The sequence below is a fragment of the Nannospalax galili genome, unplaced genomic scaffold, assembly GCF_000622305.1.
Source record: "Nannospalax galili isolate Female #2095 unplaced genomic scaffold, S.galili_v1.0 scaffold427, whole genome shotgun sequence".
In the NCBI taxonomy this organism is placed as follows: Eukaryota; Metazoa; Chordata; class Mammalia; order Rodentia; family Spalacidae; genus Nannospalax; species Nannospalax galili.
In genome coordinates, this window is record NW_008356259.1 from 532,632 (window position 1) to 554,466 (window position 21,835).

The 21,835-nt window shown below is 38.8% G+C and overlaps 1 protein-coding gene across 1 annotated transcript in view; it reads left to right on the plus strand.

The window, feature by feature from the left end:
* Adamts19 (ADAM metallopeptidase with thrombospondin type 1 motif 19) overlaps nt 1-21,835 on the plus strand; it is a 318,916-nt gene that overhangs the window by 256,628 nt on the left and 40,453 nt on the right. The window contains exons 17-18 of the mRNA XM_008854345.3: nt 7,785-7,942; nt 12,748-12,901. Coding sequence (XP_008852567.1) covers nt 7,785-7,942; nt 12,748-12,901 — 312 coding nt within the window. The remainder of the gene's footprint in view (nt 1-7,784; nt 7,943-12,747; nt 12,902-21,835) is intronic.

Consider the following 21,835-nt stretch of genomic DNA (forward strand, 5'->3'; position numbering starts at 1 on the left):
ATGTGAATGAGTATATTGCTTCCATGTGTGCAAGTGCACCCATGTCGTGCAATGTCCATGGAGATCAGAAGACTTTGGATTCCCCCAGAACTGGAGTTCTGGATGGTTGTTAGCCACCATGTGGGTGCTGGGAATCGAACCCAGGTCCTCTACAAGAGTCAGCGCTCTTGAAGCTCTGCAAAAGTCAGTGCTCTTAAATGCTGAGCCATCTCTCCAGCTCCTTCCCCTTATTTTGAACTGATGTAATTTATTCTGTAGAATCAAAGAAGGGAGATATGAATCATAAATATAAATCATGTGACCACTGTTACAACTCGGCCAGTCTCACCTATTCCTTTCTATAGATCTCTACGTATAAATATCCAACCTATTTTTATTGTTTTCATTTTTATTAAAAAGCATTCCGTCCAAAATTTGGATCTCCTATCTGTCTTAAGTGCCTGATGTGATTATCATCAGTTCTCCTTGCACTTAGCTTCAGTTCTAAGTCAGGCGGTTGGTTCTCTTCTTTTTTTCAGGGGGCAAAGAAACAGCATCTATCTGCTAAAGAACATAAATAGTACTCCAGATTTTAAAGCAGTGTCACTGTATATGTTACCAAGCAACCCAAGTGCCCACTAGGTATCCTTACTAATTATTTCCTTACTAAAAATAATTATCCTAATGCAGAAGAATACAGGAATATAAGCAAAGAGACAGGTGAATAAACCCATCAGTAGAAAGGAATGCAAAAACCAGGGACTTCCAGAGACACAGATGCTGTGGGATTGAAACTTGAAACTTGAGTGTGCCATTCTAGGTTTTGGTGTAGTCTGATATAGGACAAACAGACAAGGGACAAGTTTGAGGAAAAACAGAAGCAACAATGTTAACATCTTAGGCTTCAAGCCCAAAGGTCTGCAAATGGATTTAGATCATAATCAGAGTTTCTAGAGCTCTTTTGGGTATAGAAAGGAAGTTGTAAGAAATCTTCATATGAGATAGATTTAGCAAGAGAAATAAAAATAAACCTTTGGCTAACTGATCATTCTTAAGCAATTTAAATTGCAGCCTCAGGCTATATGTTGCTGTATGGGGACATTTAATCATCTCTGCATGCATTTATCTCTTTGCATACTCTCTTTGGATTATATTCTTCTGCACAATGACTATCTTCCTCTCTGAAGATTATAGCATTATTTCATTGATGATTAATCAATCAGCCTAAAAGAAAATATCATCTGTTGAATAGTTACACAATCCTTATAGTTTATGACTTTTAAATATCTCAAAACAAGCACATGACCTGCCTACTTTATCTTGCCTGAAATTTTGCACAAAGACACTATGGAGAAAACTCTCACTAAATATAATTTGAAATGAGCAAAACCCAAAAATAAACAAACCACTTTTAGCTTCTACCTCTTCTCTTAGCTACTTTGAGATACTATAACAAAGAGTCCTAGATTGAGTGGGTTGTAAACAATAATAACACATTTCACAGCTCTTGAGGCTAAGAAGTCTGAGATCAGAGCTCTGACCAGTGTGGTTGGGTTCTGGTGAGGCCCCTTCTATGTCCTTACATGGCAGAGGGAAAGGAAGCAAGGTCTCATTTATGAAAACTGTGCCCCAATAACCTCATTTAACCCTAAGCACCTTCTAATGACCCATAGTGGAAGGTAGGATCTCAATTCCTAAATGAGGATTTAGGAAGGACAAGCATCATCCCATGAATGTCTGAACAGCAAAAATGAAATCACGAGCCAGAATGACTCTGTATGAGAAAGCAAAGCAAAGGACTTTACAAAATAAGAAGTCCAATAGGCGCTTCAGCATAAGTAAAACTTCAAAGGATTACGAGGACAGTGTGATAGAGGCGGAGGTGTAATCATGCTGAGGAAGAAGGAACAAAGAAAATGTTTCTACCAACATTAGTGTAAGGTGGAGATAAAAAACAATCTATTTTCAGGATGGAAAGAAGGCTCAGTGGCTAGAAGCACTGACTACTCTTGCAGAAGACCCTGATTTGATTCCCAGCACCCACATGGTAGCTAACAACCATCCATAAGGCTGCACTTACACACATGCAGGCAATACACTCATACACATAAAATAAAAATAATTAAAAAAAAAAAACAGTCAATTTTCCTGAGAGTTTGTAACGCAACTCAAACCCAGGTATGGCTATTGCACCTATTTCACCTGAATGTGAAGTTGTAACACACCACCCCCAAACAAGAATATGAACTTTTCTAAATCTAAGTATCAATATGACTGGCATGTGCAAATGAAAATACTTTTGTAAGCACACCAACTTCAAGCAAGGCCTCAAAAAATTTTGTGATGTTCAGCACATATAATGAAATATTAAAAATAACCCAGAAGACAGAAAAAGAAAATAGACAACCTGAGCAAAAAAACCACACAGAACACAGGAGGATCAGGGACACAAGTTGTGTTATTCACAGACAGTATAAACAAACATCCATAAATAATAATCCCATTTCTCTTATTTTAAGGACACCATTAAGAAAATAAAGAGAAAAACTATAGTCCCAGAAAAATATATTTCAAAGTAGTGACATATTTGGGTGTATTACCCACTTACCAAAAAACTGCATTTTCAGTACACCTGAAAAAATGTGTGTTCCTCCTCTTATATAACTTACTTTGATTAAAAGTGGTAATATTTTTATGTAGATGGCTAAATATTGAAGTTTTCTTTGTGAGAACCCTTTGCAATCTCAATTTTTTCTTCAGCATATATGCTATATTATTATTTTATAAATACTTTATTTTGATTTTCATTGAATATTCCAAATAAATATCACTTATGCCAATTTACATACTCATACAAATTTGGTAGTTGTCTACAAAGAATCCATTTCATTGATATTCGCAAACTGATTGACTTAAAACTATTTCTAATATCTTCTAATTACAAGATCACATCCAGAACAGTGGATTCTGTCTCTTATTTCTGCTCTTGTTATTTGTCCCTTGTTTCTTTAATCAATTTAACTAGCTTTTTAATCAGTTATTTGATCTCTTCTAATGACCAACTGTTGGTGTTACTGATCGCTTCTATAATTAACTTCTTTCTGTTGGATTTCTTCCTTTATCATTTTTTTCTCTCTACTTGCTTTTGAGTTTTATCTATCTTTACTGTCGCTAGTAACAGATGGATCACTTTAACTTGCTTCTTTCCTCATAGGACACTTCAAAGCCACGAGAGTCCCTTTAATTTTTGTTTTAGCTGCATTGCCAATGCATCTTAAGTTCAAAGTATTTTCATATTAACATTGTGATTTCTGCTTTGATCTGTGGGTTGTGGAATAGTATATTTACTTTCAAGTTATTTTTAGTTTCTTCACATATATATGTATATACATATATGTATACATGTTAGAGATTTTACTTATTTTTATTTTATGTGCATGAGTGTATTGCCTGGTGCCCACAGAGGCCAGGAGAGGGTGTCAGATTCCCTAGAACTGGAGTTAAGGGCAGTTCGAGCTGCCAAGTCGCTCCTGGGAACTGAACCTGGGTCCTCTGGGAGAGCAACCAGTGCTCTTAATGCCTGGGCCATCTCCCCAGCTGCTAATTTTAGTGTTTTGTTATGAATTTCCAGTGTAAGTCTGATGGCAAAAGAGTACATACAGTGTGATATCAACTGAGAGCTATTTTATTGCCATTGACCTAGAAGAGCTATTCTGCAATTGCCAGTATCACTTAGATCCATTTGGTCATGTTTTCTGCACACTTACTGGCATTCTTCTTGTCTTATAGGGAAGAAAGCTAAAGAAATATAAAAAAAACAACTCATGGTTCCCCTCAACTGCCAGTTTTTACTTTGTGCATTGTGATGCTTTGTTGAAAATTTATCTATCCTTAATAAATTGTATATGTCATCTAAGATTTTATTTTTCAGTTTGTGTATATGTGTGTGGTGTGTGGTATGTGGTATTTGTGTATGATGTGTGTATGTGATACATGTGTGTGGTGTGTGTGTGGTATGCATGTGTGTGCAGGTGCACCTGACTGTGCATATGCATGTGGAATCCAGAGAATGATGTCAGGTGCCCCCTTCTATCGCTCTCCACCTTACACCTTTAAGACAGGGTCACTCGCTGAACAGGAAGCTCACCATTTGGCTGATCTGGCTGGCCAGTCAGTTCCCAGTGTTGGGGTACAGGCATGAGTAACCACACTTCGATCGTGGTGTGGGTACTGGGGATTCCATCTCATGCACTGTCACCACTGGGCTGTCTTCCCAGGCCCTCATATGTCTTCTAAACTTTCAATTAATTTTAAGCTAGACACCTAACATGCCTTCATATCAGAAGTGCTCTTTGAAGTCTATGCTACCTGATACTGATACAAACAAGACATCATTATATTATTGTGTGTTGTGTGCTATATTTTTCCATCCTTTTATGCTATGTATTCTTAAGACATATTCTTGTAAATTGAAAAGGCAGCACCCCTCATTTTCTCCAGTCTAGCAACTGCCCCTTCTTAAGCCATGTCCTCAGTCCCTTCAAGCCTAATAATGGACACATTGGATGTGCTTTCTACCTGTTAATATCTTCTTTATTCCATTTCTGTGTGGCTGCTCTGTCTGGCTACTGCTGAATTAGGTAGTATTGCCTTTTGTCTCTTTTATGTGCGTCTTAGCTACAGCTCTCTCTTTGTATTTTGTTAATTGCTCTAGCATTTGCAATATACATTTTTAATTTGATAAATTAAATAAAATTTGATTTCAAATTTTATTGTCATTCTATGCAATATAAGCTCCTTAAATAGTGTAGTTTACTCTTCCCTCATTTTTGCTATTATGGATTTATTTCTACATTTCATAGCTTTAATTTATTTCCACACACTTTAAACACCCAAATACATTGCAATCACTTGCTTTAAGCTGTTACTCTCTATAATGCAGTTACTGGGAAGGAATATCTGATGCCCTTACTATCATCCACCTTCTTTTACACAGACATTTCCATCTGGAACCAGTTTCTGTTAGTCTGAAGAAAATTCTTTACAGTTTTTTAAATCAACTCTGATGACAATAAATTTTTCAGATTTTGTCTGAAATTTTACTTATTTTGCCTTTGTATCTGAACTGTATTTTCACTAAAGAGTTCTAGATTTTGCTGTTTTGTTTTGTTTTATGGGTCTTTAAAAGTCATTTTTAAAGTTTCTTTTGCCTTGCATTACTTCTAATGATGATGAACATTTAATGAACTGGTGCATCTTTTCATGAGTAACACACCCTTTTCTCCCCACCACTCTAATCTCCGCTCTCCTGATAACTAAGTTCCCTGTGTGGCCTTTTCCTACTTTTTTGCAATGAGATTCTTGTAAGTCTTAGATTTGTGGATTTGAAGATTTTAAAATAAAATTTAGAATACTTTTGAGCACTGTGTCTTTAATTTATGTGTCCCCATTCCCCTTTCTGGGACTCCAGTCACAGAAATGTGACTCCACAAGGTGTTTCCCATGTATCCCTGACTCTGTCACATTGTTAGCCTCTCTCTGAATTTCAATTCTTTTCTATTAGTATATTTTCAAATTCATTGACTCCTTTTGCAGGGACTCCTATGCTTTCAAGCTCACGCAGTAAGTTTACTGTTTGTTGTATTGTATTTTCCTTTTGATTTGAATATTTTTCAGTTTCTATTACCCTCCAATATTACATAGTCTCCCATAAACTTGTGTGCATATTTAGCATACTTATAATAGCTTTTAATGTCTTGACCCTCTAATTCCATTGCCCCTGTGATTCCTGAACCTCATTTTATTGACTAATTATGAAAGGTCACATTTTATGGTGATTTTCATACCTAGCTAGTTTTTAATTGGAAGCTGAACATGATTAATACACTATGGGTAAAGGGTTGTTATTTTATTTTCATTATTACTGGGTATTAAGCTTCACTTTGCTGGAGAGTTCAGCCACATGTGTTGGAGCAGTTTTAAAGCTCTGGTGGAATCCACTCAGACTGCTTTAATCTTATTTGTGTGGTCTTTCTAGGACCTCTGTTAAAGCCCATACACACAAAAGCATCTCACCAACTAATTGTAACTTGACTTTTCCCCATATCCGCCTGAGCTGCAGGAGATTCTAAATTTGAAGATTTCTAGTAGTTGCTCATTTCCCACTTTGAGGAGTCACATCCTGCTTGTTTGAATCTGAATAGCAGCCATAAACTCAAAGGTCTTCTGTGGATGTTTTGGGGGCTTTTTCTTATAATTCACTTTTCTTCAGCTCTCCATAAAACAATGCCGGCTGCCTTGGCCAGTGTAAACTCATTCACTGTGCCTTCATCTTCCCAGCCTGGACTCTGCTTAGGGTCAGCTTCCCCTTGAAGAAAGAAAGGCAAGCAGCTTTAGTGATGAAATAGTCTTTGTTCTCCATGCCTTAGGGAACCACAGTTCTCTGCGGTCAGTCATTTGGTGTTTGAGAGATGTCTGTCTGTACAGTGTCTAGTCTAGTGTTTGTTTCTGGTGGGGGAGCAGAGGAAACAGATTGCCAGAAACAGATTTCTGAAAACATATTTTTTAAGCTAATGAAGTAAAAGAAAAAATCAAGAAACATACCCAAACTCTTGGTTCTGCATGTAAAGTTGCTATTAAGCTCATAAATTGTATGGACTTGCCTGTGTCTGTGTATGGTATTTTATAGGGAATGGCAAAAACAGGAATTGAGTCTGTATATTATTTTCTAACAACCCCAAGAGAGTTTGAAGGCATTTTTATTAGAGCTGGAGGTGACTGTGTGCAATTTTATAGTTGTGACCTGAAGTACAGGAGGGAAATGGGATTATATTGGTCACTGTACAACTTTAATAAAAAATGTTTCTCAAAATATTTCACATGCTTTTGTTGCAGTCTCCCTGCAGGTCCAGCCTAGGGGAGACTCGGGGTCCCGGCTTGGAGGGGGTGAGCGGCATGGAGTCAACACACAGACACTGGGAGTTGGGTAGAAGCAGGCACTAGGCGAGGTGCTGCAGACCCGTTTATTGCAGATATGGGACTGCCTTATATACCCCTCTCCCAATGTCTCATTGGCCCCAGTAGGCCTTCTCGGGTCGTGTCTGATCCTCATTGGCTCTCTGTGTTGAGCTATCTTGTGTCAGCCATCTCTATGTCCTTTGGCAGAATACAGGTTCCACTCAACTGGATGTTTTTGGCACATTTGCAGTGCATGCACTGGTTGTTCAGGCTGCACTTCTTCCTACATGCTTTGGAGAAATATAAGCAAATGTATATCTTTTAAATAAAACCATTAGATTTTTAATTAAAGAAATTAACATTGTCTAAAGTTCATCCATCTGTAGATGGTAATAGCTCTTTGCTCTATTGAGACTTTTCTATCAACATGTTTCTCCTTCATTAAAGTAAAAACTAATGATTATTTAATGATTTCATAAATATAAGGATATGCATGGTTGTTTAATTTTCATGGAACCATTATTTTAGTCTATGATAAAATATTATTTTGTAGAGAAGGTGGATGCATCAAATTTCAGCATTTAATGCACTTGTTTCTTATATTGATGGATGTACAAGCACCAGAATATCTTTTTGTGGAACAGAAATACAGAGGCAGGTAATTAACATAAAATAAATATAAGCATAGAAACAAATGAAAGTCTTTAACTTCAGTAGTAAATGAGATCTCTTTTAAAACTCCACTTAGATTTTTACCGTGTGTTGACACAGTGAAATGCTTTTAACAAAATAACAGGAAGTAGATTTTGATCCGTGGTGATGTTCATCATGTTTTTCACCTCTTACAGCTCTCCGGGATGCTAGCAAGCAGTCTATAAATAGTGACTGGAAGATCGAACATTCTGGAGCATTCAGTTTAGCTGGAACAACAGTCCATTACATCAGACGAGGCCTGTGGGAGAAGATCTCTGCCAAAGGTCCCACTACCACAGCTTTGCACCTCCTGGTACGCAGAAGGAGTTTGAGAACGTTCTATCAGCTTCTCACGGCAAAGGCAGTCCTGCTTTCTTCCCTCTAAGCATGTCTTTAAATTAGAATTGTCAGGCAAGCATTTAAAATCATTTACATAATGAGTTTTTAAGAGATTTAAAAAAACGTTTTAAATTACACCATCTAAAAAATAGGAATTATTAAAAGTGGAGCAACATGTTGTAAAGGCTTAGCAAACTCAGAGTAGAAATGTACTACCAAAAACAAGAAACCATTTTTTCCCTAAAATCATTCTTCTGTAACCAGAATGGAGTTCTATAGAAGTAGTACTATTAGTATGGCAAAATGTGACATTTCATAATCCATTAAATGGGACTCATTTGCATCTGTATAATATGCTTTGACAAAGTATTATTTTGAGTCCTCTCCTGGCTTGAAGGTGACCTGTGAAAATGGCTCCCTACTCTCTTAACCCTGAAAACCATGCAAAATCATGCAAATCAAGAGGTTCCAATCTTCGTGTTCACTTTAAGAACATACGTGAAACTGCCCAGGCCATCAAGGTCATGCATATCCTAAAAACCACCAAGTATCTGAAAGATGTCACTCTAAAGACACAATGTGTTCCATTCTGGCAGTATAGTGGTGGAGTTGGTAGATGTGCCCAGGCCAAACAGTGGGGCTGGACACAGGGTCAGTGGCCCAAAAGGTACTGAATTTTTGCTGCACATGCTTAGACTTGCAGAGAGTAATGCTGAACTCAAGGGGTTAGATGTAGACTCTCTGGTCATTGAGCATGTCCAGGTGAACAAATCATCCAAGATGCACTCGCAGGACTTACAGAGCTCATGGTCGGATTAGCCCATCCATGAGCTCCCCTGCCACATAGAAATGATCTTCATTGAAAAGCAACAAATTGTTCCTAAGACTGAGGGTGCACAAAAGAAAAAGATATCTAGAAGAAACTGAAGAAACAAAAGCTTACGGCATGGGAATAAGTTGAGCATAAAATAAAAGCAAATAAAAGTAAAAAAAGAAAAGAAAAATGTATCATTTTGAGAAAAGGGTAAGCATACATTAAGAGTACTCACAAGCACCTTGTTAGATTGTCTCACTAGGTTAATGGGCTCCTGTAAAGAACTGTGAAAATTTAAATGTTTGGGATCATCACTTCCTTTAGCATGTAGTAAAAGATTAGGTGTGACAAGAAAGAATCCAGAGGAAAATGAGGAGAACACTGGGATTCTGTCTAGGTTGGTGGCAGGTCCTGAGGCCTTAATCATGGTAAAGTGCTGATGGTAAAGAAATCACAGGACTGACTGCACAGTTAGAGTGAGTTTTCATTCTAGTGGCAACAAGAAATCTAAAATTCACACACCTCAACACCCCCTGATGTCTGCCCACAAAACTACCCTAAAACACAGTGATTAACTAGCTTGTTTGTAGTGTGATATCATTATTTGATCTCTCCAGTTTAGACTTTGTCTGAGAATGTGTTGCTGCTCTAGAATACAGAGGCTCAAATCACATAATGGCTCTTTTTCTTCTCACTTTGCCCTTTACTTGCTGCTCTTTTCAAATCTGCATTCTGATTCATTCAGTTTGGGGCACGACCCAAGATCACATTTTCTAACTAACCTCTACCTAATATCACTCTTGCTTGTCCACAAACCATAATTTGAAATCCAAGACTGTATGTAACTGCAATCCAATTGCTTAACAACAGAAATAAAGGGACAAAGTGAGTAGTGTGTGTACTTTCCGTTCAGTCTTAGCAATATCCACCACCCACTAAACACAAAGAAATCAGATACTGACTTCTGTGATTGAACCAGAGGTGCTTTTATTACAGCAATCAATCCTGAAAGTAGCCTTTTATGTGAAAAAAAACTAAGCAGTATGCAGTGTTGTCCAATATGATTTCCTTTGTAATACATAATTACTGTTAAATATCTTCTGTATAATGTCTCCTGTATAAATAAATCTTACATTTTTATAACTTTTTTACTCTTATCTATCATCTATCTATCTACCTATCTATCTATCTCTATCTCTCTAGTCTTTGAATAAATATTTATGCATCTCTTCATAGTTCCTTTGGATCTTATTATATAATTTCAATTGGAAAGTCTACTCTCTGTCCTATGCCATATAGAAAAAGAAAAACAAAGCTATACTATAGGAACAATGCTTAGCATCTTCTGTGATTGAATCATGTAAAATAATATCAATGGAAATTTATGTAAGACCTCATTGTTAGTCAGAGGGACTTTTTTTGCAGCAGAATTCTTAATACGGTAATTACCAAGGTTTTTCTTGGAAGTATGAAAAATAATTAAATCACTGAATTAGGTCGAAAAGGAGATGTCTATAAGACCTGGATTTAGTTAGTATTTCAAGAGCAACTGTACTTCTAAGATATTTTTCTTTAATAACTATTACAGATTGAAAGCTGGTACTGACTTTTAAAGGCAGAACTTTCTCCTGCCAGATGTCAGCATGTACCCTTTAACAGTAACATACTCACAATTTCCTTTTTATAAAGAATTCTGCCAAATTCAAATGACTTAAGAAATAGCTAACGTTTTGGGGGCTAATGTCTCTATCTTAAGTGGCATTAGTTGGTTAAAAACAATCTGAAGTTCTATCAATGAAAATGTAGCTCATTAGGGAAAAATTGGATTGTTTAAATAACTTGACAAATAGATGTTATTTATGTGTTCATTTAATCAGTTTAAAAATTCCATGCTAGTCTGCTTTTAACAAGAAACAAAAACTCAAGTTTTCCCACACTCTTTATAAATTTATTAAACTGAAAGTAATTTATAATTGGCACATCAAATATAACATGTAAGCCAAAACCAGCACTGTGATGTACTTTGCCTTAGTACCTACTAGGTTTTATGTTTGTAGACTTTAAAACCATTCGTTCTATTATCAATATAGTTTTCATAAAGTCAGCAGACTAACTCCACAATCCACAGGTCAGAATATATCATAGTGTTTCAGTTAGTATGTTAACAATTCATGACAGAAAGTAAACAAAATGCAGTTCAGAGCCTTAATTTGGGGCTCATTTAAAAGTGTCCCCAAGGAGTATGACTTGGAACTGCCTATCATTGTAACTACTCTAGACAAAGAAAGTCCCTCTGCCTAACAATGAGATTTTACATTAACCTTTAAGATTTTTTTTTTTTTGAGACAGGGTCTCTCTGTAGCCCCAGCTGTCCTGGAACTCACTTTGTAGACCAGGCTGGCTTCGAACTCACAGAGATCCCCCTGCCTCTGTCTCCTGAGTGCTGGGATTAAAGGCGTGCACCACCATGCCCAGCCAACCTTTAAGATTTTAAATAGACTCAGAACAAATCTCAGTCTTGTTTTTAAAAAAGTTGATTACAACTTGTATATGTTTATATGAAGCTTATTCAATCAATAAAAATATGTTTGCGGGGCTGGAGAGATGGCTCAGGAGTTAAGAGCACTGACTGCTCTTGCAGAGGGCACAGGTTCGATTTCCAGCGCCCACAGGGTGGCTACAGACTGTCCTTAACTCCAGTTCCAGGGGAATCTGAAGCCCTCTTCTGATCTCCGCGGCACTGCACGACACGGGTGCCCTCACATCCATGCAGACAGTACACTCATATGCATAAAATAAAATTAATAAAATATTTTTAAATGTTTGCTATTAATATTCTTTTACATGATTCGATCATAGAAGATGCTAATGGTTAAATATTTAGTAAATCACCCCAAATAGCATAATTTTTAAATATTGACATGGATGCTTTATGTACCGTTTACACAGATCCTTGTATTCTTAAAGGTGATATATTTCATGTGGCTGTTTGGCATGCTTTATGTAAATTTATAAAGAAGCATACATGTTTATGTAGTCTTTGTTTTAAACACATGCACACACATACATGTATAACATATGTTATACTATATATTATAAAAAAAAAAATATATATAGTATAATATCCACAAAGAGCCTGTTCTGAGCTTGACATTGGATACCAGTGAAAATCAAACTGGTGGATCAGCACAGTGTAGACTTAGATTCTGCTCATTCCTGTAGACCTGTTATGGTTTTCTGAACTGTTTATATATCTGTATGACTATGCTGATACCAATCTAATACTTATTTAAAATGCATTTATTTTCAAAGGAAACACAAAAATTAGTATACATTGCTAAAATTCTAAACTAATTGCAAATGTCCATAGAATGAAATTATTATCTGTGTGGTGCTGTGAAAGTTCTCTGCTGATCCCCATAGACTTCTACCTTCACCCTGTATTAAATCAGGGACTTTCCTTCCAACTTTTCTTTTTATTGGAGTAGAAAGTTGCAGGGTGTGGTGGCACACACTTTTACTTCCAACATTTGGGAGGCAGAGGCAGGCAGTTCTCTTAGTTCAAGGCCAGTTTGGTCCACATAGAAAAAAGAGTGGAAGCTCCATAAATCTTATATCTTGGCATTAGCTAGAATTCATCCTTGTTACCTCCTCCCTCACATATACCCAAACATAGTCTTGTACATGTACCTCTGAGAAAGCATCTACCAAATTGGAAAAGAATAATAATAATTTGGTATCTCTGACCTCATTCAAGTGAGCTTTCTTTGTCCTGAGTTAACTCATGGGTGACTCTCCTGTCTTTTCAAACATTTAAGAGTAACTTCACATGACTTCTTTGAATTAAAGATGCATGCTGATTGTACAATAGTTTATTTTTTAAGTATCCATATCTTTAGTGTGGTTTTGCTCATCAAATGTGCTCTGGTTTGAATCATATCCTTAATCATTTTCATTCACCATAGGTACTCCTATTTCAAGATCAGAATTATGGTCTTCACTATGAATACACTGTTCCATCAGACCCTCTTCCGGACAACCAGAGCTCTAAGGAATCAGAGCCTCTCTTTATGTGGACACACACGGGCTGGGAAGACTGCAATGCCACATGTGGAGGAGGTGAAGAATTTAAAAATATTTATATTTTCAAAACATCATGTTTTTTCTTATTAACTGCTGATAATTAAGATAGATCTAAAATTGATAACTTACAATTCAGGAATCTATAAACGTTTGTAAACTAAGTTCCTTACACTGTGTTTACAGGCTAATATCTGAATTATTATATGTCAAAAATCTTACATAGAATGGAAAAAACACACTCAGCATTATTATGCCTTATTCATATGATTTTTCAAAGTGTATATTAAGTAAATGTGATTGCTTATAGTGTGCCCAACTCCCCAAATGCCGTTCAGGTTGTTAGTTCCATTTTATCACTTCTAAAATATTACCTATGGGGCTGGAGAGATAGCTCAGTGGTTAAGAGCACCGACTCTTGCAAAGAAACCAGGTTCAATTCCCAGCACCCACATGGTAGCTTATAACAGTCCCTAACTCCAATTCCAGGGGCATCTGATGCCCTTTCCTGAACCTCACCAACATTGCACCACTGAAGTACACTTACATGCATGTAGGCAGTACACTCATATACGTAAAATTAGAGTAATAAATAAAATATTTTTAGGGTTAAGGACACTGGCTGTTCTTGCAGAAGACCTGGGTTTGAATCCTAGTAACCACATGGCAGCTAACAACTGTCTGTAACTCCAGTTCCAGGGGATCCGACAGCCACTTCTGTCCTCCGCAAGCATTGCAAGACATGAATGCACTTACATACATGCAGGCATTACACTCATACACATAAAATAAAAATAATAAATACAATATTTTTCAATTAAAATATAAATAAAAAATATTTTTAATTACCTTGAAAGTTCTCAATCCCAAGGACTTCACTGTTTGAAGGAGTGTTTTATTAACTTTTAAATGAACACTTTTCATTAATTAATATGAATAAGTGGTTTTGTTTAGAGATTGACCTCATATTTTTCATGTCTTATACATTGTTTTCCACTCTGTGCATGAACTAGACAAATATGAAGATAAGAAGTGGTATGTACTTCAATTTATGAGTCTTAGCAAATATGTTGGGAGAAATACAACGTCGTGCTGTTTCTCTACTCCTGCTTCCTGCACACACAGCAATCTCAGGCTGAATAGAATTAAAAGTTACCTGAGAGAAGAGAGGAACTCCATGACTAGAGAGGAAGTGCCTCTGCCTACCTAGTCCTCTCTCTTCAGATGAATTTATATATCAGATAAATTTTAATTTTAAAACTTGAACTCTTGATCAATAGCAGCTATTTTCTGACTGAAAAAGAATCCTCAGATCTTATATTCTTCAAGAAGTGTTTGACAGAGCTCTGCTGCCCTGGCTTCTGTGTTGCCTGCTTACTAAAGCTAAGTATATGAGCGTGTGAGGTAAACAATTATTTTCCTCATTCCTTTAGCTTACTAATTTTAAAGTGTGTCACCATTATCCATAAATACAGAAGCACCCCCAAATTGTGCACAGTGTTTGTTTTCATTCGATGTTCAGGAGGCAAATTAACAAAATATACTTCAGCATAAAATTTGAAACTAGGAACTCACTTGATTTTACCCTTTGTTCTCCCTATGAGGCAGACACTTTGTTCACAGCTTGGTGGATTGTTACACAGCCAGTAGTTAGAAAGGCCAAGGTGAGAGCCTGTGCCATTAGATGGCCACGTGTATCGTATTTTGGTTCTCATTTCCATTAAGATACCTTCTAAGGCTAAAAAGAAACGTCCGGTATATAGAATTATAATTATGTTATATAGTGCATGTCATATGGAGTGGCTGGTGTAAAGAATTGAATCATTTTGTTTTCTGGGCAATGAAACTATTGAAATACCCATAGCTTCATGTTCCTACAGAAGTGAGGGAAGCACAGAAAGAAATTGGCATGCCTTCCAGGAGGGTCAGTAGGATAAAAGAGACAGAAAATAGATCATAAATAAGTAACATTGCCTCAAAGTAGGTTAAGTACTCTGAGAAAAATGACAAGTAATGATAAATAAGACAGAGAGCAGGTGCACTGAAAACACGATTTTCAGAAAACTTCACAATGAATAATAATAATTCGGTATCTCTGGCCTCATTCTCAGGAAAAATCTAAAGTTGCTGTGGGTGAGCTCCTGCTGTGATCATGGAGCAGAGGGTTCTAGGTAAAGGCACCAAAGGAAGAGTAGAGCTTGCACATGCAGAAACTGGCAGGCAGCACCTCAGGCTTCCTGTGCCCTGGATGATATGAGATTTAAAGGTTAGATGCAGTGACTACTTCTGGCTGCAAGTTCAAAAGTGCATTTCTGTTTCTTGGCTGAAAGTGAACTAGATAGAGCAAACAGGTGCAAGCAGGGACATCAATCCAGAGAAAGCTGCAATGCTCTAGGAATGGGCATTGTTAGGCCACTGCAGGGGCAATGGAGGAGGATGAACGATCATGTAACCATCTAGATGTGGGGCTGTGAGAGTCAAGAGCATGATGGGGATGCTTTTTCCAACTGCCACGATGAAGTTCCCATTAATTTATATACAACAGTCTGAAATAGTGGTATTAGGAGGGATTTGGGGCCTCAACGAAGATTTGAGATACCTGTTGGCTATCTAAGTGTGATATCAAGTGTTTCTGGTGATATCAAGATACTGGTGTTATGCTAGAGATAGACATATGGATAAGATATTAAGAGGATGAAATTAGATAGAATCACCCAAAGAATGAGATGATACACAGAAAGCTGTTAGAACATTGGGATTTGGGGTGCCCTCCCAATGGGAATTGGGAGAAATGAGAAGAAAAAGCAGATTAAAATAAGCAGCCGACAGCATGGGAAACAAGCTTGCCAGGCAGGCTGCTCTCGGTGAGGCAAGTGAAGAAAGTGTTACAGCAAAGACAATCAACTACCGAGAGCTGCTAAGGAAAATAACGCCGCCTAAGAACTGGCTATTAAGCTAAATACATTTTGTTTTGTATTTAATTTTTTTATTATATGCAGAAGGAAGTCAGTGCCGACCCTAAAAAATTAACTTTAATGACATATTTGGCTCAAAAGACAAACAAAAAAAGTAGAAAAGTAGAACAATTCAGTAGAAGATAGCAGAATTGGGCCCATCAACACCCTACGGGGAAAGGGCGCAGTGTTCCAGAGGCCCCACCCCTGCCTTGGAGTCCATAGGTAGATAATGGTTGCTGGGGGAGGAAGAGACATTTTCTTTAAGGGTGTAAGCTCTAGTAAGATGCTCCTGCTTCTTTAAATAGTTCCGTATATACTCCTGTGAGCAACCCTAATAAAGCTTACTGAGTCACACACAAAAGTGATGAAAGTCAAAGTGGGACTCGTTAGGAAAGAGAAAGGGAATCAACCCAAGCAAGGGGCGGAGGGAGGTGCGGGACAAGAGAGGGAAACGGCAATGACTATGATCAAAATACATCCTGTATAAAAATGCAAAAATCAAAATACAAAAAAGGGGTAATGGTAAAGACAGGAACTCTAACTCAGTAAATGCTGACAGAAGAAAGCAGAGAAACGTGGCAGTAACTGGAGACAATAGAACTCAAGAAACTTTGCTATCCATCACTGTTTGTCGATGCCATTCTCTAGAGAACACCGAATTAGGAGGCAGCCTGCAGAACTGATGGGACATTATCCAGATGGAGAGGAGGGGATGAAATGAGTAAGATGACCTTATAAAAACATGGAGTCAGCGGACTGGAGAGATGGCTCAGTGGTTAAGAGCACTGACTGTTCTTGCAGAGGACCCTGGTTTGATTCCCAGCACCCACAAGGTGGCTAACAACCTAACTCCAGTTCCAGGGGAATTTGACACTCTCTTCTGACCTCCACAGGTATTGCATGACATGGGTGTACATACATGCATACCGACAACATACTCATACACATTAAAAAACAAAACGAAACAAAAAGACACATGGACAGTCTATGGCTAGCCATTAGAGAAAAGACAGATGGGGGCTTGCCGTGGTAGTTTTCCAGGTGCATCAGTTCTTTCCACCAAGGCCATCTTGGTGTGGGTGAGAATGTGGAAAGGGACCTAGAGGGACCTCATAGAGAACTCTGAAGTTGTCTCTTAGAGAAAGACAGGATGGATGGGATTGTTGCCAGTCAGCTGGGTGGGTAGCTGTTGGTCAGGGTAGAAATCACAGGCAGGCAAGGAGAAGCTCTTCAATGACCAAGCTCTGGCTTATTTGTAGCCACTGGCATCTGACAGCCGTTGATGGCAGCAAAAGGGAGGAGCAGCCTCTAGAACTCCAGCTCTCCTGCAGGCCATGGCTGGTGGGACCTGTCATGCCTCAAGTGTAGCAGCTCTTGTATAGGCCTGGGAAGTCCCAATTCCTCCATCATGGGCAATGGCTAGTGCTAGAGCATTTGGGTCTGTGTATGAGACATCTAAGGACTTAACAGGTCTCTGGAGCTATGCTAGTGGCCAGGACTTGCAGATTCTTTTCTGGGGTCCCTTAAAGCCTCCTCTCCTTCAGCCTCATTTTCCAACCTCTCCACTTCTGCCTCCCTCTCATTCCCACACTGGCGTCTCTCTCACCCTGTCCACCTGCCTCTTGTTATGACTGTCATAGTTGCCACCTTGCAGGAGCCAATTTTTCTGGCTCCTCCCCAGAGGCTGCTGTTGCTGCTGCTATTGGCTTTGGTCCTTGAAACTGCCTCTGTTGTACCTGTAGATGCATCTGACCCATCTATGGCTTTTGCAACTTGGTCTGTTGGCTGTGTAGCTGTCTCTGATGCATCTTTCCTAACCTGCTCTACTAAAAGTAGGCAAGCACAGACCGCTCAAGAGAAATCTTCTTTTAGGCCTAACATGGCAGCACAGGGGAGGCCACACAGGAAGGTGCCTCTCAGCCACTCACCAGGGGGTCTGAACAACCCCGTATGCAAAGAATAGCTGTTTTCACCAGTCACAACAGACTTCTCATGAAATGATGGTGTGTGTTTATACCAATCACGTCGCACCTGCGTATTTTATACCAAGTATTGCCCCTCCTGTATCTGGACCATAGTCCTGCGAGGCATTAAGGGAAGTACTCTCCTCCCAACCTATATAGAAATAGTTTCAGGGTTGCCTAGAGTTCAGCAAGGCTGCTGATATTAAAAGTCAGGTGCAGATTATTGGAAGCAGCCCTAGCTGAGCTGCTCATTTAGGAGTTAGAGTGAAACAGCTATGGTCATGTTTCTTTAGGGTGTTCATGTTCAAAGTGGCTTTACTGGGGAGCTTTAGTGTCAACTGGACACACCAGGGTTGAGGGAGCCTCAATGGGGGAATTGCCTCCATTGGACTGGCCTGTGGCCATGTCTGTGGGGCATCTTCTTGATTGCTGAGTGATGTGGGAGGGTCCAGATCACTGTGAGTGATGCCACCCCTGGGCAGGTGGGTCTGTGTTGCAGGCTGAGCAGGGGCCAGGGGAGAAAGCCAGTAAGCAGCACTCCTCCATGGCCTGTGCTCCAGCTCCTGCCTCCAGGTTCCTGCCCTGAGTTCCTACCTTGGGCTCCCTGATGAACTGTGACCTGGAAGGTATAAGATAAAATAAACCCTTTCCTTCCCAAGCTGGTAGTGGTCAGAGTATTTTGTCACATCAGTGGAGAAACAAACTAGAACAGTGGCCATGCTGGAGGAAGAGTTTCACTGATTGGCCTTTTGTTCAAGGCACCAGAGGAGAGTTCAAAAGCTGCCATAATCTAGGGACTCAAATTATTCTATCCACCATGGTCTTTGCTTATTTATCAAAAAAATGAATATGAAAATGCTTACAAGAACTCAAAGAAATCATTGTTAACAATAATAGTGATTTTAGCTTTTTTTGAAGGGAGGAGTCTTTATGAGTCAAGGTCTCCCTGTATCCCCACCTGGCTGGAACTCACTATATAGACCAGACTGGCTTCAGTCTCACAGAGATCTGCTAGACTCTGCCTCTGAAGTGCTGGGATTACAGATGTACACCACCACACCTGGCTTGATTTTAGTATGTTTTATCAGTGCTTTAGTAATACTTAATCTCTGCCCAGTGCCCCAGAAAGAGAGGGGTCCTTTCATCTGCCTCTGGATGGGAATATGTGTTTTGATTCTGTGGTAGCACTGATGGTCCTCTTGAATTCTGGGGTCATGAGTTTATTACTACTTTGGGGGGGGGTTAAAAGATATTTAATTTATAATTTATATTTTATACATATGAGTGCATTGCCTGCATGTATGTAAGTGTACCAGTGTCATTCAGTGCCCACAGAGGTCAAGAGAGAGTGTCAGATCTCCTGAAATTGGAGTTACGGATGGTTGTTAGCCACCATGTGAGTGCTGGGAGTCAGCCTGGCTCCTCTGCAAGAGCTGTCAGTACTCTTAACTGCTGAGCCATGTCTCCAGCCCACATTTGAGAGGTTTTTTTTTTTTTTAATTTGTTTTTATTGAATTTTTATGTATTTCATACATAATATCGCAATCTTAATTATCTTTATACCCCAGTCCCCACGCGCACCCTTTCACAGCGCCCCCCGACCCACTAGAATTCATCTACGCTGTCATCGGTATTAGGGCCCAATGTGTCAAATCAGTGTCCCCAGATGTTCCCCTGTGCAAGTTCATCCACTGAGGTCTAGTCAGCCTATCTAGAGGTCTCTGTTCTAGGAAGATGAGATCTTCCTCACCCAGGAGTAATTGGCTGCCAATATTTCTCAGCTAAGTTTAGGGTCTGCTGTTCATTTCCACAGTTCTATGCTGGCTTTTTGTCTGCTTGAGTTTTCATGGGACTTTTGTATGCTGACACCATTGTCATATACTCGTATGAGCAGGTTTCCAGGAGCTTGTAGGATTCTGTTTCCTTATGGTCCTGCACCTCCTCCCTGGCTCTTATAATCTTTTCGCTCCCTCTTCCTTGATGATCTCTGAGCCCTGGTTGGGTGAAGTTTAATACAGGAGTCCTGTCTTTGGACCAGCAATCTGCAGACTCTTAATCTCCATGTTTTGGCCATTTGTGACCTTTTGTGTTCCTGTCCCTCTGTTGCATGAGGGATCTTCATTAATGAGAACTGAGAGATTCATTAATGTCCTTTTCATTACCCCTGTTCTATATTCCTTGCACCTTAGTTGTAGAGGTTACATTGTAGATGTGTCACTTAGGCCTAGGCATTTCATAGACAATGTCTGTGTATGACCAGTTGTGGTACTTGGTAATAGTCTCTGGTGCACCAAAAGCTTCTTTGATTAGTGGTGACTGGGATATTTGTCTATAAATATAAGGATACATATTTTGCACATAACAAGAAATTACATTAGTCTAGGGATGTGACAGTCTTGGTGTTTTTTCTAAGATTTATGACATCTCTAGCCATGTGTATTTGGTTATGTTTACAGTGCCACAGGTAAGTTTCCTCCCGCTAAGTGGACTTTTAGTCCAATTAGGCGGCTGTTGATTAACCCCAAGATAAAAATGCCACTACTGCACCAATGTGTACTGTGCCAGCCATTAATGTTGTTATTTGGTCTTGAAGCTGGTGTTGGACCACCGATTGATGTTTTCCCTTGGCACCTTCATAGCGCTCTCCAAAGCTATCAGAGCTAGCCTTCAGGGAAGTGGTTTCAGGACAGTTCCAGCTCTGTTACTCCAAATCCTGTGTCCCAAGTACGTTCTGTCTTCAGCAGTGGGGTCTTACCTTCAAGTTCTATGAGGCCATCAAGGCCTGTGGAAATAGTCTGTGTAATTTTGGGAATCTCTTGGATTTCCCTGGCCAAAAATTAATGAAAGGTTTTTCCTCTCTGGCACTGTTTCTTTTTACGTAGACTTTAGCTATACACATGGACTCATGTAGAGATGCTGTATGTATAATTTATAATTAGGTTGTTGGACTAATATGATTCTTTTTTTTTTTAAACTAGCTAGGCATTATTTATCTCTCCTCTCTCTCTCCTGGTCTAAACCTTCCACCATGGTTTCCTCATTTAAATTGTCCCTGTTTTCCCTATTTCTCCCTTTATAATACCAGTCTCCTGTGGTCCTCCCTCTCTTGAGCGCCTTCTTTTCCTTTGTCTCCAAGCTTCCTTGTATAACCCCACTCCCCCTCCCATTTAAATACCCCCATATTTATCCATTTCTCCTTAGGAACACCTGTCTCCTACTATTTTTCTCTCTAGGTTCTTTCTTTCCCTTTATCTCCCTGGTTCCTTTTCATTATGCTGGTTCCTGTAGTTACGTCTGGATACAATTCGCATAATAAGGATTTGGTGCAAGGATCCGTATATGAGGGAAAACGTATGTTTTTTGTTTTTCTGAGTGCATGTTACTTCATTTAATATAACAGTCTCTAGTTTTATCCATTTACCTGAAAATTTTCTTTATTTCATCTTTCTTTACTGCTGAGTAGAACTCCATTGTGCAGATGTACCACATTGTCATTATCCACTCATCAGCTGAGGGACACGTTGCTTTCATTTCTTAGCTATTGTGAAAAGAGCAGCAACAAACATGGATGTACAGATATCTCTGCAACAATAATTCCTTTGGATATATGCCAAGGAGTGGTATAACTGGGTCAAATGGTAGTTTTATTTTTATTTTTGATGACTATATCTCTGTAATACAGTTTAAAATCTTGTATAAGAATCTCCCTAGCATTATTCTTTGTGCTCGGAGTTGCTTTGGCTATCTGAGGTCTTTTTTACTTCCATATGAATCTCAGCATGTTTTTTTCAATTCTTTGAAGAATGTCATGGAGATTTTGATTGCCATTGTATTGAATTTATAAATGGCTTTTGGTAGAATGGCCATTTTCATACTATTAATTTTTCCAATCCATGAGCATAGGAGGCCCTTCCACCTTCTGGTGTCTTCCTCAATATCTTTCTTTAGAGATTTAAAATTTTCTTTGTAGAGGTCTTTAACATCTTTGGTCAGTTTTATTCCAAGATTTTTACTTATTTTATTGATGCTATTGTGAATGGGAGGGTTTCAAT